Source organism: Leptonychotes weddellii, chromosome 4 (assembly GCF_054177405.1).
Source record: "Leptonychotes weddellii isolate Sample4059 chromosome 4, ASM5417740v2, whole genome shotgun sequence".
NCBI classification, from domain to species: Eukaryota; Metazoa; Chordata; class Mammalia; order Carnivora; family Phocidae; genus Leptonychotes; species Leptonychotes weddellii.
In genome coordinates this window covers 135,812,893-135,831,424 of record NC_138372.1, presented here as the reverse complement: position 1 = coordinate 135,831,424, position 18,532 = coordinate 135,812,893, and the positions used below count along the sequence as shown (strand labels likewise).

Here is an 18,532-nt window from a genome sequence, read left to right as displayed (position 1 = left end):
CGTTTATTTAGGTGGTCACTGAACAAATACTTTTTGGAGCAGCTAAGTCAGGCTTGTTGTAGTTCAAGGAGCCAAAGTGAGCTAACCAGACACGGTGTCTTACTCAGTACTGTGTTTAGAACAAATTCCTACCAGCAGATCTAAGCCCTGCTGGGCCCACCTTCCTTTCTCCTTCAGATGTGTTTAATGCTATGCTTTCATTTGTTAGGTTATTTTCTGTCCTTTTTTAAAGACTTTAGTTTCCATTTGGTCTTGTATTTTTCTTGAAAAATTTATTTAATATTAGATGCTTCTAGTTGTGATGTAATTGGATTTTTTTCCCATTTTCTTTTCTAGATGCTTATTCTAGTACAGAAAATTCTATTGGTTTTTGTATTTCTGTCGCTTGAGTATATTCTTTTCCTAGTGGTCATAGCTTTTTATTAAAATCTCTTGAGCTCTGTCGGTGTACAATCAGAAAAAAATACTTTTTCTCTTCTGACGTTAGTTTTTAAAATTTTATTATCTGTTAATACCGCTCCAAGACAGTCTTGGCTAGTAAGGTAACCCTGCTCTGTTCTGATTCCAATTGAGATGACTTTAGTATTTCCCTTAAGTTTTTGTTTTTGTGTTTTAAATCTAAATTGGGAACAGCTATTGGATTTTGTAAAATACTTCTTCAGCAGTGTCATGATCATAGGCCTTCTCTGCTTTAAGTTTGTGGTGAAATGAAATGTGTTACTGGGTTTCCTGATTATCAGCCCACACTTGCATCTTTCATGGTGTTTTACTCTGTTGATAAATTATTGGATTTTGTTTGCTAATAACAGGAATGTCCCCGGGCTTTTGGCATTTGGATGTCCCCCTTTCCACTTCCAGTACTAAGGCGGGTTTTCTTCCATCTTGCATTATTGTGAACATTTCAATTTTGATGAGAAATGGGAATAGCTGCAATTTCCCCAGGTAATCCCGTATTTTAGTAAGTTGCTATACAGTTTCAAAGAGAAAGAAATCATCCATAATTACACTATCTTAAGTTACTCACAGCTCCTGCTGTTTTGCCATAAACCCCTTTGTGGTGTTTGTCAGAAAATCGGCAGCCCCTCAACAAACTTCACCAGGAATCCGCACCCTAAATGGGCCACGTGCTGCTCTTCTGACTCCGGGGGCACGCGGGGGTGGGGTGGGGGCACGTTCCTGATAGAGCCTCGCTAGCCTCCTTCCTCATGGAAAAGAGGTCGTGCAGGGTGTGCGCTACAGGGCTCTGGGGGCACCATTCACATTGAGCCATGGTGCCTACGTGTACTTACTACGACTTCCCAGCAGATGGCAGTGAACTGAGGGGCGCCAGTGAGGCCGTGATTCCCTTCCGAGACTGGCTAGAGGTTACCTGGACCCACAGCTACTCTGGGCATGCAAAAGGACCCGTGCCAGCTTGGGGTACCCGAGAGCAGCTATCTTCATCCAGGTCTTGCCCCCCCCGACCCTGTTAGCGAACGACAGCAAAAGTCAGGCTCACCCCCGATATCCCCTCTGCTGGTAAGGTTCTAGTTCTTAAGCGGAATGGTGTTTTCAGAGGTGTTCATTTTATTATGCTTTATACTTTATGTACATGTTACATATATTCATTTTGAATGCTTTAATACAATAAATAAAAAAGGAAAGCACACATATACAAATAAGAATGCCAGTATCATGGGGAAGACCTTGTATCTGCTGAAATTTTTCTTCAATTAGCCTATTCATAAATCTCAGTACTGTAACTATTAATAGTTAGCAAACATGTCACAATGTACTTCCTGTCCTGCTGCTAGAGTTAGAAATCCTTCTCCTGTGAAAGCATTTAGAAAGAATAGTAATGCTTTTTTATTTTTTAGAGATTACTTTATATAGCAGGGCAATTTTTCTGCTGGAACTTGTGATGATACTTACAGGATAGGCATGATAGCAGGCTACTGAGTTTCCTTCAGCCTGTCTCTAGAATTTTTTTTTTTTTAAAGATTTTATTTATTTTTTGACAGAGAGAGAGACAGCAAGAGAGGGACCACAAGCAGGGGGGAATGGAAGAGGGTGAAGCAGGCTTCCCGCCGAGCAGAGAGCCCGATGCGGGGCTCGATCCCAGGACCCTGGGATCATGACCTGAGCCGAAGACAGACGCTTAACGACTGAGCCACCCAGGCGCCCCAGCCTGTCTCTAGAATTTAAAGCAGGAACTGAATGGCAGGAATTTCTTCCAGAAAGCTCTTACACATAAGTTTGAACATGACTAGCTGCTGCTCTTGAGCAGTATCTGAGAGATTTCAGAATTTCTGCTCCGTTGGAAACGCTAAAACCTGACCTTAGAAAGGATGCCTGGGTGCATGAAAAACGCAGCGTTATGTCCAACCCTGTGACAGGGACCGCTAGCTGGGCTCGCTGTCCATCTCCCCACCGCTTCCCCCATAACGAATCCTGGAATATTCACTGGCCCACGACAGCCAGAATAAAGACTATTATTTCCTGTTCTCTTTGTAGCTAGTAGGAACAAGTGATTGAGTTTGAGTTGATGAGCCTACGTGGCGTAACTCGAGAAGTGCTCTTAAAGGCAGGGGCGGTGTTACCCAGCTGTGTAGCTGTTGGCAGCCTCGACATGGAAGCCGCGCGCTGAGCGTGGGGGGACTGCGGTCAAGGGGACCGCCTTCCTGACTTTTACACGCACGCACAAGAAATAAACTTCTATCTAAGTCACTATTGTCTGGGGACATGGCCCAACTAATAGTACCAAATTTGAATCTCATTTCCTTAACCTAAAACGCTGATGCAAGTTAGACACTGCACCTGGTGGGGTGTGTCTACTGCTAAGATGACCTCAGATGGAAGCGGGTTCCCACGGAGAACATCGTGCGTCACAAACGGCTATGTTACGAGGTGCTGAACTCCAAATATCTGACCTCCCACTGGTAAAGCCTGCAAATGCATCTATGGTTTGAAAGAAGCATCAAGAACATCAAAGACTAATTGCCTTCAGACTAGCTTAAGATGCAGAATGACTGAAGTCCCTTCCCATAAGAGAACTGTAACGAGCAATTTAAACAAAACAAAAATGGTTTGTTTTATTTACAATACTCAATGCATTTTACAAATAACATATTTGCATTCCCTAAGTCTTTTGGAAAGTAATTCCAGTTTGTGCAATGAGTTTACAGAAAAGTCTTAAGACATCTCTTAGACATCTTAAACCTAAATTCTCAATTTTGAAAGATATTTCACACTACGTTAATAGAGGACTGTTTTTAATTAAGAAAAACTAAACTCTGTAGTTAAATATTGCCTTTCAATGATCTTTAACCCAAATACAAACTGGATTCGCCTGTGAAATAATACCATTAGATTTGGATAAATTATTTCCACTGCTTCCCCCACCCCCAAAATGCATGCACAACGTAAACATGGTAAATTACATTAACGACATTTTATTTCAACACCTTTTTTTTTTGGACTCTCTCAACTATTGTTTTGCTCAATCTGGGGTACAGATAGGTAGGATTCCAGTCTGGGGAAATCCTAAACCCCACTCCAGGTTAGGGAAAGATTTTCAGTAAGTACGAGGAGACAGGTCAGGATAAGGGAGATTTCTAAGCAGGTTCTCTGAGGACGCCTCATTTGCTAATTAGAACAAGGTTCCCCTTCAGGCCTGATGAAGCCTAAAGGGATCAGTTATCTCCCTACTGACAGTTTGGGTAGCATATAATGCAAGTCTCCAAAGGACAATAGGTTCCTCTCTTTCCCCTCTTCCCTGAATCGCTACCTTCATTTTAGTGCCTTCTAAGGTTGATGATGGAGAAAAGTTCCTGTGTTCAGATTCCAGAAACTGATTTAATGCCATATAAAGATCTTCTGGAACAGGTAAAGAGCAATGAACAATGATACTTTAATTGTGCAAGAGTTTTCATCTCATGCATGTGAAAAAAATTAATTTTATCACTCATAGCTGCCATCTCTTAAAACATAAAATCCACATCCTCACTCTTGAGCTGGAGAGACAGAGACATCTCCACACCGGATCCACCCATTTAGCAATGCACTTCTCCATCTCCACACTAGATCTCTCCTCAAAAGACAGTGTCCCTAACATCCGCTGTAGGTGGCTGTCTGGGAGATACTAAGCCGGAGAAATAAAGCCCAACATTTGACTCAGCCAACAAAATTCTAAGATAAAGAAATGGTGAGGTAGAGTTGAGAGAGTTCAATTGAATTTTCTGAGCTTAGATCTTTTGGCACATTCTAAAATTATACAGACTCCTTCTCAAACTCTCTGTGATACCTTTACAAAGTGCTGGCAACTTCAGGAATCCTTTATCTATTTAGGAAACATCTATGTAAAGCTCACAGAATAAAGTCATTTGAAGAAATGAATTCCTGGCAGTTGAGCTTATTTACCCCAATAGTGAAGCAAATAAACACAATGCTGTCCATTTGCTGAATTTATTTAAACAAATCAATTTAGAAACCTCATAGAATGAAACAAGACTTCTGACATGTAAACATACTGCCATGTTCCTGAAACAGATGGTAACACCTGATAGAAGTTAATAATTGCTTGTTAGGAAAGCTGTCCATTAATAAGGCCAGTCTTCAGCAGTTACTAAAACCATTGTGTTTCTTTAGCTTTCCTAGTGTCACAATGCAATACTATCAAACCACAATCAGATCTAATAAAGACAAGATTGGATGGACAGATCAGTACCATTGGTTACAGCTGTTAAACAGTTTCATTCTTGGCGCCACGTAAAAACAAGCCAATCACATCAAATAAATCATGGCTTTTTTTCTTTATCACAATTCACTAAGTGATGTTAATTATGGTCTTGACTGTCAAACACGTTTGGTAAAGGCTATTTACAGTGTACATGGCTGAGCATGCACTATTTATAGTTACAAAGATACCTGCCAGTTTATTACAAGAGAATTACACAGTGCCTGAAAATGGTGAAACATCTCACACGTCATTTAAATCAATAGTTTCAAGCAGAAAACGTTCCTTATTTGACCACGATCGCAATAATTACATGAAAATTCTTATAAAAACACGAATCCCCCTCAAGAAATTGATGCATATTCTACGCACTATAGGTTAAGGCAGTAAAAAAATGTATTCCTGATAACTGGAGGTCTTGACAATGTCAATTAAAGCTGACTCTAGTTTTTCATTCTCCATCCTTTACTCAAAGTTCTGTCTGTATAACTAATTTGTGAAAGATTTCATTTTTAAAGTCGAAGAAGTATTAGCAATGAAGAGAAGAGCTGACGTTGGAAAAAAGAAACTGCTAGGGAAAGGGAAAAATGTTAAGTTGCATTTTGCCTGAAAGTTTTCAAATTCTAAACAAGAGCATTATTTGTGAGTCTGAACCTTAAAAGTATAAAACAAATACATATAGTTTATCTTTCTTAATTTAAAATATACTGAACTTTGAACAATTCAAGTAATGTAAGACTATCAAAAATAACTTCATAAGCCATACAAGCATCAACTGCATGTTCAATGTTTTTAATTAAGAACTTTTTAAAAATTGTAAACTAAACCAGGAGTTTAGTTAACAAATGATAAATGACCTTTTATTTGCACTTGTGATTCCTTTAATACAAATTGCTACCAACATATATGTAAAGATATGGCAGATTATGCATTTGATCAAAGCACTTTGATTTAAGCATAAAACAGATTCAAATGGTTTAAGTTCCGTGCATAAGATCGCAGATGTTGCCTACGCATCCGCAGGCAGCTCTCTCTCTAATCAGAATCCTTTATTCCTCAGCTGCAGATGAGACAGGGCACAAGCTGTTGTAAACAGGGCACTGCTGTAAAACCAGGATAATATTCTTAAATTAAGACCGTTCTTGTTCAATTGAAAAGACTTTCCCCAAGTGTCTTCCAGCACTGGAGTATATTCTGCTGACCTCTGAATTTCATAAATTAACTTTCTTTTGATTCCATTTTTATGGTGGTTGTGTTCACAGTTTTGTTTTAAAAATTGGTTTAAATTTATATAAAACTCTGTACATGTTCACAAATTATTGCATAAACAGCATAATCTTCCAGACAGTGTTTGAAAACACATGTCCAAATCAGGAAAAATATATTCACGTTTCCCGTCTGGCTTTTTTCTTCTTTTTTATTTGTTTGGGAGATTCCCAGCTAGTTTCAGACTTGGCTAAAGGGAAAAAAAGAAAGAAAAAACAGGAGTAAATACTGTTATGTCTCAAAAATGTAAAAGTAGCATCAATGAAAACATGCGCTGAAATAAACATAAAGGTTGAAGCATTATCAGGGGAGTTAAGTGTTCACATTCCAGTGACATGTTTTATAGGTTATTCTATGGCTGCCGTCCTCTTTTCCTTTGAATCCCAATGTATTCTGTTTTTTCATGACATGGAAGGTATTTCACTGGTTCTGATCTAGAAAAGCCATCATTTAATACGGCTCAATCTAAGTAATGAAAGTGAAAATGGGCAAAAATGGACACTGAAGGGAGCTGAAGGGAGCAACGGAGGGAAAAAAGGCACAGAACAATTCCCAGTCCCAAGAACACGTGCACAGAAAAAGGGAGGGACCAGATGGACAAGGGCATGTCTCTGCCATCTATGTTCCTGGCCACCCCCTCTTGCTTGGAGTGATCTCAGTCCCTTGGCCCTCACAGCTGAGGTCCACAAGGTTCCAAGGAATGTAGCCTTTGCCAAGGAAGGAAGGATTATCTATTAATCCATCGGCCTTCTGAGATATCAGCGCTTATCAACAGTACAAGAACACACAAAAGAACCAGAACAAAGGATTACTCACTCTGTGAAGGAGGCACACTGTTTTGCTTAGTATTTGACTTGGATTTATCTGTCTCTTGTAGCATCGGTGGCACTTGGGACGAACTCTTGTCAGAATCACTTTTTGATAAAAGAACAGATGGCTCGGTAGAAAGAGCAGGTGGAAGAGTCTTGATAGGCTATTTTGGAATAAAATTATCGTAAGTTCTTTTGTAAAAAGTTTCAAATAAAATTAAATACAGTCATACCAAGAGGCTGTTTAGGACCAAGGAAGTACTGAGACCGTTTCCAAATAATTTACCAGCAGAAGCACTACAGCCCGTGCCTGCCCTCTAGCGGCCTAACCGAATAAATCCTTACCCACAGGAGCCATCAATTTAGGCTGAGATAAAAATGGCTGAAAGCATAAAATTACAAGATGTTTACCGAATCTCATATAGGGGTGAATAATTCCATTTTCATGAACCTTTCCATTCTTCTTTTTCATTACAAATAGAATGATTTTGTATGTTTTAGTAATTCAATGTCTGTCCACTTCTTACCAACTCTTTAATTCCTCAAAACTTTTTCATGTGAAAGACAAAAAGAAAAAAGCGAATTTCTGAAATACCATAGGTGATGCTCCCTTCTCTGCTTCTCGAGAGGTAAGGCTAACTCAAACAGGGCAGCAATCACTTCCGTTTCCTACCCACAGAAAACGGTGGCCTCAGACAAAAGCAAACTATGGCTACTAGTCCTATCCATTAAAGGAAGCAGTAAAACTCAGGTCCAAATTTTCAGAGTTCTATCCAGTCTGGTAGTGAAATCATAATGCTGAGGGCCCAGACTCTTACACCTTGCTTCTCCTCTCCAACCTGGAAGCAGAAAGGCCTCTGTGAGGCCTGTAAATGCATGGTCAGGAGAGGTAAGGATGGAAACCCCAGTATTTGGAGTGCCTTGAGGCTGTAACAGAGGAGATCAATTCATCCTTAGCCTTATCATCATGATTGAATACAGAAACAAGGCTAAGTGATGTTTCTCTTGCCCCTTGTTCCTCTAGGCTCTGTAGGTGTAAGAAAGCTCAGCGGAAAAGGAAACAAGAAGAGGAAGCTGTGTGCACGCAAGTAATTACTAGGATTCCTTCCTTCTGTTTCAGGTATCCGAAGCTGCATTTGTCTTGCTTGGCTCAGCTTTCTTATTAGTGTTCTCCATATTTATTTCTCACCCAAAAGTTTTAGTATTTATTTCCAGTATTCTCCCCTCTATTCTCTCCACTTAATCTATGATAAATCACAGAAGGACTCAAACAGTCTTTACAAAATGGCTTCCGAAAATGACTTGCTAGTAAGTAAAACATCAAAATGTCAAATGACCCTTTGTCTCCCTACTATTAAACCTATGCATGTACTGAGATCACATCCTTACATCTCAAAAGGGAATTCTTCTCTTAAGGAATTAAAAGCATCAAATCCAAATAGGAACTATGGTTAAGATTTTATTTTGGCACAAGACTGTTACCAATTACTTCTTTTAGCGGTAACTCAGGTTCTTTTTTTTTAAAGATTTTATTTTATTTTTTTAAAGATTTTATTTGACAGAAAGAGAGACAGCGAGAGAGGGAACACAGGCAGGGGGAGTGGGAGAGGGAGAGCAGGCTTCCTGCGGAGCAGGAAGCCCGATGCGGGGCTCGATCCCAGGACCCTGGGGATCATGACCTGAGTGGACGGCAGACACATAACAACTGAGCCACCCAGGCGCCCCTAAAGATTTTATTTTTAAGTAATCTCTACACCCACTGTGGGGCTGGAACTCACAACCCCAAGATCAAGAATCATATGCTTTACCAACTGAGCCAGCCAGGCGCCCCTGTAACTCAGGTTTGTGTCTGAAGCGGTTTCATTAAAAATATGTACGCTCCAAAAAGGCAGAGATTTTTTTGATCTGCTTTGTTCTCTGATATATCCTCAAATAGTGTGTGGCATTGTAGTGGGTTCTCAGTAAATTTTTTTGAATGAGCATATATAAATGAACCATGCAACTCTAGTAAGATTTCATAGATTTCTATACAATTTACCTTTCTAGAAATTAGATTTTAAAAAACTATGCGTCACTGGCCTAGACCTTTTGTAAAATGATCCTTTCTGACACATCAAAATTTTCTACCAATGGCACAGATTTCAAGAACCTGTCACCAATTTTAAACAAATGTTAAATTTTGAGAGGTTGGACCACAGCCGTATTATATATTATGGCATGCTTTTAGGAAAATGCAACCAGTTACATTTTCTCCAAGCCACTATCCCCTGTATGTTTAGCTATTTAATAGGAGAAAGCACAGTCTATTGGTTCTGGTTTCACCACTGACAGGCAGCTTGGGACTAGTTATTTAAGTTCTCCAACCTCATTTATATAATAGATCTTGACCTTTCTCATGGGGTTGTTATGAGGATTAAATTAGTGTATTTAAAATACTCAGCACTTTAAATTAGTGATTAGCAATGCTTAGCACTTAGTACTTCGATAAAATATGAGTTATGACACAACTCTCAAGTCATCAAAATTTTATTCCTTAAATATCAAAAAATTACCTGGCTATTTTTGATGAGTGCTTCAGCTGGATCACTAGTGCTTATGGTCTTCAAAGAAAAAGCTTTCTCCTGTTTTGGACGGACTTTAGAGGTATTCACTGGAAGCTCTTCCCTAATTTCTTTTTCTAATTCTTCTGTGTCCTACAGAGAAAAGTAGTCTATTAGATGATATAAATCACTCTTTTTTACTAATTAAAAATCTATTTGGTTTGTAGTGTTAATGTCCAAAAGATATTCCAAGAAAATAATTTCACTTCAGTAACTGTCCAAACAGCTTAACAGAGCATATAAAAACAATCATTCAAAGATTTAAAATATACAGGTACATCTGGAACAACAGTGATCATCCCTGCTCTCCCCAGGGACTTAAATCAATTGGGAATTAAAAACCAATACACTCCCATCCCCAAATGCAAACCATTCTAATTTACTAAACCAACTCAAACGAAATAAACTAGAATTTTGTCTTTTAAACAAAATACACAGTGAATTGGGTGATACTCAAACTAAGACTTTAGAAATAACATTTCAGTTAATGACATCTTCAAGGAATATCTGTACATGAGTACATTCTGTAGATAAACGAAGCTGACATAGTACAAAGTACATTTCAGTTCTGGTCTGCTGCAGCCTAGCTGTGTAGTGTCAAAGACAAATCATTTCATTTCCCTGAACCTTAGTTTCCTCCCTCAACTATAAAATAAAATGTGCCTAGATAATTTCTAAGGTCCTATCCAAGCTTTAACATTTCCATTCTTAGGCCATCAGACTTTATTTTATTTTTTAAAAAAGATTTTATTTATTTATTTAACAGAGAGAGAGAGAAAGAGCACACACACAAGCAGGGGGAGCAGTAGAGGGAGAGGGAGAAGCAGGCTCCCCGCTGAACAGGGAGCCCGATGAGGGGCTCGATCCCAGGACCCTGGGATCATGACCTGAGCCAAAGGCAGATGCTTAACCGACTGAGCCACCCAGGTGTCCAAAGGCCTTCAGACTTAAAAAAAAAAAAGTTTCAACAAAGCAATTCTAAAGCACATTACATGCGTAGGTATGTGAAATAAATATGAACTAGAATACATTAAACAGGACCATCATTGCTAATTGTATGATTCCTTAGCCAACACATACATAGAAACAACTGGCTAGGGTGATCTTGGAAGTCTTCTGCCAATACTGATACTTTATAAAACTTGTTCAGGATGGTAGTGGGTTTAGACAGTAATATAAATTTTGTTGTGAATTTAAGTTGAAGAGTAGCTTTGGAAGTATATATGTAAGATTTGCCATCTGTACAAAATTAACGTGAAGACATCAGTTAGTTTTATCCTAAGCTGTACTCTAACAGTAAAGACGCCCACCAACCACGTACCCACAACTAAAAAGAACAAATTCCCAAATGTACTACGGATAGGATACTATGTTCTATGACCCTGACACAGAATTTCATGGCTGTCTCATTTAATTCTCAAAGCAACCTATGCAGTTAAGTCATCTGTGCAAAGAAAAACAAAAACAACCAGTAAATGGCCAAACTGAAATTTGAATACAGATCTGACTCCAAAGCCTGTATACTTACTCAGTTATTTATTTAAAAGATTTATTGATTTGAGAGGGAGGGAGGGAGGGAGGGAGGGGCAGAGGGTGAGAGAGTCCCAAGACGACTTGGCGGTGAGCGCAGAGCCCGATGTGGAGCTCAAGCTCACGACCTGAGATCTCAAGAGGAGCCAAAACTGAGTCAGATGCTTAACCAACTGCGCCACCCAGCTGCCCCATACTCACTGTTATTTTTAAAAACATTTCAAACATTTTTAAAAGGAGTATAACAATACCAAAAGAACTTTCACAAGTTAATGACCTTTGCCAGTAAGTTGAAATTTACAGATTATATCTGTCCCACAAAATTTCTTTTAAAAGGAACTCATCTAATCCACAAACCAGAAAAGTAGTCTTTAGTAAAGGCTATAATGTAAGTCACAGAAGTCCAGGAAAAGTTTGGCTAAACAGAGTTCAGACAGTATTACTAACAAAAGATAGCTGTCCATAACGGTTCTCATCAGCTAGCTCAGCTAAAGAGAGAAGCACCCTTATTACACAGTATATCCACTGATCTCAGTTACATACATTACTGTGAGAAAAAACAAGCATTGAAAATGGATCAGTGTCATTTACGATGGGCTGTGCTTCCCTCAACAAAAAATGAACGCAACACATATTTCCTTATGCACCAACTTTTCCCAAAGAGAATAAACAGGAAAATTACTATGGAGGCTATCCTCTAGAAACTCTGGCTCTCTCCTACATTTAAAGGAATAAAAACAAGTAGCCACATGGTTGTAGGTAAGGAATAAGATTTTCGTAATTTGTAATATAATGGTGATAGTGCTTTCAAAGAGAAACCCATGCATACTTCTAGTAATCTAGTATGTTTGCAATTAAAGTACCTTTGTTTTCATTTATACTGTCATTTAAAATTAGTTTTCCCAATAGGAGAGACCAATGAAAAAAGAAGGAAAATGGAGTGACGGAAGTAGAAAGTTTCTGTCAGAAGCCAAACAAGCAGATGAAGATACTAAGTGAAGGTATTAAGAGGATACTAAGTGAAACAGAGAGCAAACTCTGGAGTGACACTCCACTTGTGACTCACATGTTCTAAGCTAAAATTCTAACTTGCTAAATTCAAGTTATTCAAAAAGCATTTTTGTATGTGAGAAATACTGTACCTCTTTTTCCATTTCACCTTAACATAAATCAAAATGCATCTAATTTAATTTATTACTTTTGGGTTTACACCTTTGGTACGATTTTTTTTACAGCAATAGTTATTATTACAGTAGGATATAGAAGATCTTTAAAACATTCTGTGACTTTTCAAATGCTTTGCAAGTAAACCTATCTCCTATAGTGTCTTTTATCTCTACATATTCTTAGTATCTGCATATTATCTTTTCACATTTGAGCAGTAGGTGCTTAACGAATGACATCTATCTGTTTTGATACTTTACCTGTGCAGGAGAGTTATCTTCACCTTGCTTCTTCTTTTTCTTTTTTTTCTTTTTAGATTTCCCAGTTGGAAGAGCTCCCTCTCCCTTTTCTTTATCATCATCTGAAACCTGATGTTAAAAGCAAAAGTATTAAGTGAAACAATTGGTTAAGTTTTCATTATTCAGAAATTATGGAATAATTTCATTCATTAGGCTCAATCTTTATCTCCTAAACGCTAAGTAAAGAATTAGTAATGAGTAATAAAATGGATCTAAAATTACATATTTAAAAAGAACAAAGTACGTGGAACTTCATTCTCCTATTGTCTATGATAGACCACTTTTTTTTTTTTTTTTTTACATCTTTCTGATTGTTTTTATATGCTCTGTTAAGAGAATGACAAGCTACCAAGTGGGAGAAAATATCTGCAAACCATATATCCAACAAAGGACTCATGTCTCAGACTATATAAAGAACACTCAAAATTCAACAGTAAACAATCCAATTAGAAAATGTGTAAAAGATATGAACAGACATCTCACGACAGAGGACAGATGGCAAAGCAGCACATGGGAAGATGTTCCACATCATCAGGTATTAGGGAAATGCAAATTAAAATCACAGTGAGTTCACTACACACCTATCAATAACGGCTAAAATAACAAACAGTGACAAGCAAGTGTTGGCAAGGATTCAGAGAAATACGATCACTCATTCACTGTAAGCGGGAATGTGAAGTGATACAACCACTCTGGAAAACAGTTTGGCAGGTTCTTAATATATTAAATATGCATCTATTATACAACCCAGGCACTGTCCTCCTAGGCACTTATCCCAGAAAAATGAACACTTATGTTCACACAAAAACCTGTACATAAATGTAGATAGCAGCTTTATTCACAATAGCCCCAAGCCAAAAACAATCCTGATGTCCTTCAACAGAATGATTAAACAATCTGAGGCATATCCACACCATGACTACTCAGAAATAAAAAAAGAACCAGCTAATGATGCACACAACAATCTAGATGAGTGTCTAGAGAATTACGCTGAGTGAAAAAAATAACAGTATGAAAAGGTTACATGCTATTATTATTCTATTCATAGAACATTCTTGAAATGATAAAATTATAGAAATGGAAACAGATCACTGGTTGCCAGGGGTTACCAGGGGAGTGGTGACAAGAGGAGAGAAAGGGTAGCTATAAAAAAAAAAAAAAAGGGCAACATGAGGGGTCCTTGCAGGATGGGAATGTTTTCTGTATCTGCATTAATGTCAGTATCCTAGTTGTGATAACTGTTCTCAAGTTTTTCAAGATGTTACCACTGGGGGACACTGGGTAAAGAGTACAGGGAATCTCTCTGTATCATTTCTCACAAGGGCCTGTCACTCTACAGAAGGCTTAATTTAAAAAAAATTGAATTTGAGATGGAATGTCATTGAAAATAACATTCCGCAGGACAAAAATAGTGAATTAGAACTGTTAAACTAGTATTCAGACTATCCCTTCACACATACCATATAGTTGACTTTTCTATGAAAAAGTGCTTTTTGTTTCTTCTGCACAGATGACAGCCAAGATTCCTAGCCTATCCTTATAGGATGAGATGATGGGGTAACTACTATTTCTCTGCTCAGCAGCACAGTCATTAGGATGAACCACCAAACAGTTCACAGAAACTACTAGCAGATGGAAAAACAAAATCCTACACAAACTTAGCTAAGAGATGTTCAGTACAAGTTGGTTGTCAGTTGTGGAGAAACTTCCACAGAAGTTTTCACCATAAGCTCACAGTGATTAAAATACCACGTGAAAAAATGTATCCTATAAGGAATATTCAGGTCACAAGGACTCTGGGCACTCTGCTTCTTAGCCAATTATCATCCAACCATGAGAGAACTGTAGTTCCTGATGGCAAAACACTAGTTTTGTTCATGGGGAAAAAGGCTGAAATCAACTCCATACCATCTTTTAACTCACACAAAAGAACTGACATTTTGACACATTTATTTTAGATTATTAAAAGACATTACTGATAAAATTCCTTAAACCCTTCCCAATCCCATTTCCACACCACCTCCCCTAGGGGTTTACCCTAGGGTTAATCATTACCATGGTAATGGTTTACCATTACCACTACCATGAACTTCTTTTGTGTCCATCCAATCAAGTTTCTTTTTATAAGTTCTGGTGTGTTCACACATACAAAATTTATATAAATGGTATCATACTGTATCTTTCTGTAAACCTGTCCTTCATCATTCAACATGTTTTTGAGATTCTATTCCTGTTGATATTAATGTAACTTATTTCATTGATTTTTAACATCTAATACGTGATTGTACAAACCTGTCACATTTTATTTCTCCATTCCTCAACTGATGGGCCTTTGGATATTGCCCCATTTTTGCTAAGAGAAATGAAAGACGATCTCCGAATATACTCAGAAAAAGAAGTGCTATGATATGTAACAGTCTTTACTCCATTCAGTGATTTTACTCTGTAATTCTGATGATCGGGCACAAGGAAGTTTCAGTTAAAGAAACAGATTTTTGGTTGCACATTCACTAAACATTCAACAAATATCAGAATGATTACTGTGTGTTAAGGTACTGTACCAGGAAGCTTTTCTTTCCTAACAGACTTTATTTTTTAGAGCAATTTTAGGTTCACAGCAAAACTGAGCAGAAGGCAGAGATTTCCATATACTCCCCAGCCCCACACATGCACAGCCTCTCCCACGATCACTATCCCTCCCCAGAGTGGGACATTTGTTACAACTGATGAGCCTATACTGACACATGATTACCACTCAAAGCCCCTAGAATTTACCTTAGGGTTCACTCCTGGTGTTGTACATTCTACAGCTTTGGGAAAAATGTATAATGACATGCATCCACCATTACAGTGTCTCTACAGAGTAGCTTTACTGCTCTAAAACCCCTCCATGCTCTGCCCATTTCTCTCTCTCTCCCCCTAACCCCCTCGACCTTCATATTACCTATCAACTGCCCCCCCCCCCGTACATTTCTTTACACCCTTAATAATAAATCCCATTACTACCTCTTCCTTCCTGTGGTCTCTAAAGATCAGAGGTACTACCATCCTATTATATTAAAGGCCAACCCACAATCCACTCATGCCTAAGATTCCTCTACATCTACTGCCAGGAACTTACTCTATTAGCCACATTTCTCAGTTATGTTTAGCTTTTACTTTACCCTAGATCCTTTCCCTTTGTGTCCACAGATATGTTAACGCAGGGGTTGACAAACTACAAGTCTGGTCCGATGCCAGATTTTGTAAATAAAGTTCATTTCCCTATAGTCTATGGTTGCTTTTGCACTACTGTATGGAACTTTAATAAAAAGTTTACCGACGCTGTACTAAAATCTCTCCTATCATTAAAACACAAACAACCCCCAACAAAACCCTTCCTGATACTACAGTGTGCTGTCATCCACTACCTCTCCTCCATTTCTATCCAAACTTACTTTAGAAAAACCTTGTAATTGTTACTACTCTTTCCTAACCATTTACTCAACTTACTGCAATATGGTTATTAGTCCAAGATTTCTTTCTTTTTTTAAGATTTTATTTTTTGATAGAGAAAGTGAGAGAGGGAACACAAGCAGGGGGAATGGGAGAGGGAGAAGCAGGCTTCCCGCCGGGCAGGGAGCCCGAAGAGGGGCTCGATCCCAGGACCCTGGTACCATGACCTGAGCCGAAGGCAGACGCTTAACAACTGAGCCACCCAGGCGCCCCTAGTCCAAGATTTCTAACGAAACTGCTCTTAATTACCAGAGAGCAGATGTCTCAGCCTCTGTGACCCAGAACTCTCTTCCCCCAGTCTCTTTCATGGGCTTTTTTCTCCTTAAAACTTGGGAGTTTCCTAGATTCCTATGTTCATTCCATTGCTCTTTTCAAGTCTACAGATTTTTCCTAGATATTTCACCAACTCTCAAAGTGTTTAACAACCATATACTAATAACGTCCAAACAGATCTTTTCCCTAAGCTTTAACCTGGCACAAAACCAACTTCTCTTAGGCATTTCAACAAAACGCTCTGCATTTAACATATCCCAAATGGAACCAACCACCCTTCCCCCAATTAACTAGCCTTTGCTCCTATATTTTCTCTGTTGGGAGGACTACTTCCACCTTCCCAGTTACCCAAGCTAAAATCCTGTAAGTCATTTTGATGACTCTTCCTACATTCAATTCTTTTTCTTTTTTTAAAATTGTATTTTATTATGTTATGTTAATCACCATACATTACATCATTAGTTTTTGATGTAGTGTTCCATGATTCATTGTTTGCGTATAACACCATTCAATTCTAATCATGTTCTGTGGATTTTATTTCAATGTATTTTTCAAGTCCATTCTGTATTCCGTGTATCATTCTTACCACTACTGTCCTAGACTACTAAGCAACCTGTGAACTGGTCTTCCTGCCTTTTCTCACATATGCCTCCACCTTTTTCTACATGGGCTACCAGTGTAACCCACGGAGAAAAAAACACTTTAGCTTAAAATCCTTCCATTACTTACAGGATAAAATCTATGGTTTTAAATATGACATTCAAGAACTTCTAGCATCTGGTCCCTGCCTCCCTCTCTAGTTTAATTTCTGACCACTCTTTGTTTCGCATTCTGCTTTTACCTTCAGGATGCTTTTGCTAAAACTCCCAAGTGCTTCCCTAATACCCAACACATACCGTAACACGACTTTTACCTGCCGATGTGCCGGTCTCCTTCCTCTCCTCCCTAACCAGACTGTAGGCTCCTGGAAGGCAGTAACCGTGTCTTATTACCGCTTCTCTACTAACCAATACCTGACTTATGGCAGATGTTCAATGAATATTTGTTGAATACTAACGGCCCTATTATCTTCAGAGCCTCTTTGATTTTTCCCAGTTGCAGTTTGATCAGTTGCTTTATATCTCTGGTAAACACCACTTCCATTTATTTTTCAAAGCTATCAATTTAGTTCATTATCTCCTACCTGATTCATGTAACTGCCTCTTTAACACTTACCCCAAAATAGTACAAAATAGCTTCCCAAGCTTCTTGTCTTTCCGCTGTATCCAGCCTAATTTTCCTAACCCCAGTGATGATTAGGTTATCCCTAGTTTAAAAGCCGCTGACAGGTTATCATCTACAGAATTTCACAAAAATGTGGCAAGGTTATCTATCATTCCTTTCATTTATTTACTGAATGCCAAGCATGTTGCTAGAGCTACAAAAAACAAAACAAAACAAAAAAAAACTTCACGGTCCCTTTCTTTAAGGAACGTAGCCTAGAGGGGCGCCTGGGTGGCTCAGTCGTTAAGCATCTGCCTTCAGCTCAGGTCATGATCCCAGGGTCCTGGGATGGAGCCCCGCATCGGGCTCCCTGCTCAGCGGGAAGCCTGCTTCTCCCTCTCACACTCCCCTTGCTTGTGTTCTCTCTCTCGCTGTGTCTCTCTCTGTCAAATAAATAAATAAAATCTTTAAAAAAAAAAAAAAAAGGAACGTAGCCTAGAAGGAACGTACTTTTCATCAACTGATTCCACACATGGGTACTATTTATCTCTCCACTAAATTATTACCTATTTTCTTGCCTTGATGGCTTTTTCATGGTGTTCTCAGTCTTATCTGCTGCTATGAAGCCTTCCTAAATCTTTCACTGGCAACTGATCTAGTCTTCTCTAAACACACTAAGAGTTGATATAATACCAACTATTATTAATTCTGGTAAGAGGAAAGTAACTGTGTTTTCTTATCAGTGCCTAATAGTGCTTTCCACATATCACAATTCTCAATAATATGTGGAAAGAAAAAACAGTGATACAGAGAAGGCATGCAGGCATAAGGATTGAAGCAAATATAATCAGAATGGCTCAGAAGCAATTCTATCACTGGATGTATTTATAATACAGAATGTAACCCCTAATAATTATAATATAGTTGGGTGCACAGAGAAATAGACATACCCGCCAATGCCTTTACTCACTTTTTGATCATCAGGAATTGGTTCCTGGGACTTTAGAAGTGAAGCTCTTTCTTCATCTACCCAATTTCCCCACTCTTCTGCTGGTGCATTCCAATCAGAGCTGGGATCAGCAGAAGACAGACCATCTAAAATTTAACAGTGTGAATTAGGTATCTATCATTTCTGCCAAAAACTAAAATGCAAAAACTAAAATTCCTTATGTTGAACTA

The 18,532-nt window shown here is 38.5% G+C and overlaps 2 protein-coding genes across 10 annotated transcripts in view; both read right to left on the bottom strand.

Moving 5' to 3' along the window:
* Positions 1–18,532, bottom strand: part of LAPTM4B (lysosomal protein transmembrane 4 beta) — a 459,101-nt gene that overhangs the window by 70,975 nt on the left and 369,594 nt on the right. The gene's annotated exons all lie outside the window — the stretch shown is intronic.
* Positions 1,544–18,532, bottom strand: part of MTDH (metadherin) — a 58,846-nt gene continuing 41,857 nt past the window's right edge. For all 9 annotated transcript variants that reach the window (XM_081816293.1, XM_081816296.1, XM_081816297.1 and 6 more), the window contains 5 exons: positions 18,324–18,448; positions 12,344–12,451; positions 9,342–9,482; positions 6,797–6,953; positions 1,544–6,170 (listed from right to left, as the gene is read on the bottom strand). In XM_081816293.1, coding sequence (XP_081672419.1) covers positions 6,100–6,170; positions 6,797–6,953; positions 9,342–9,482; positions 12,344–12,451; positions 18,324–18,448 — 602 coding nt within the window. In that variant the 3' untranslated portion in view covers positions 1,544–6,099. The remainder of the gene's footprint in view (positions 6,171–6,796; positions 6,954–9,341; positions 9,483–12,343; positions 12,452–18,323; positions 18,449–18,532) is intronic.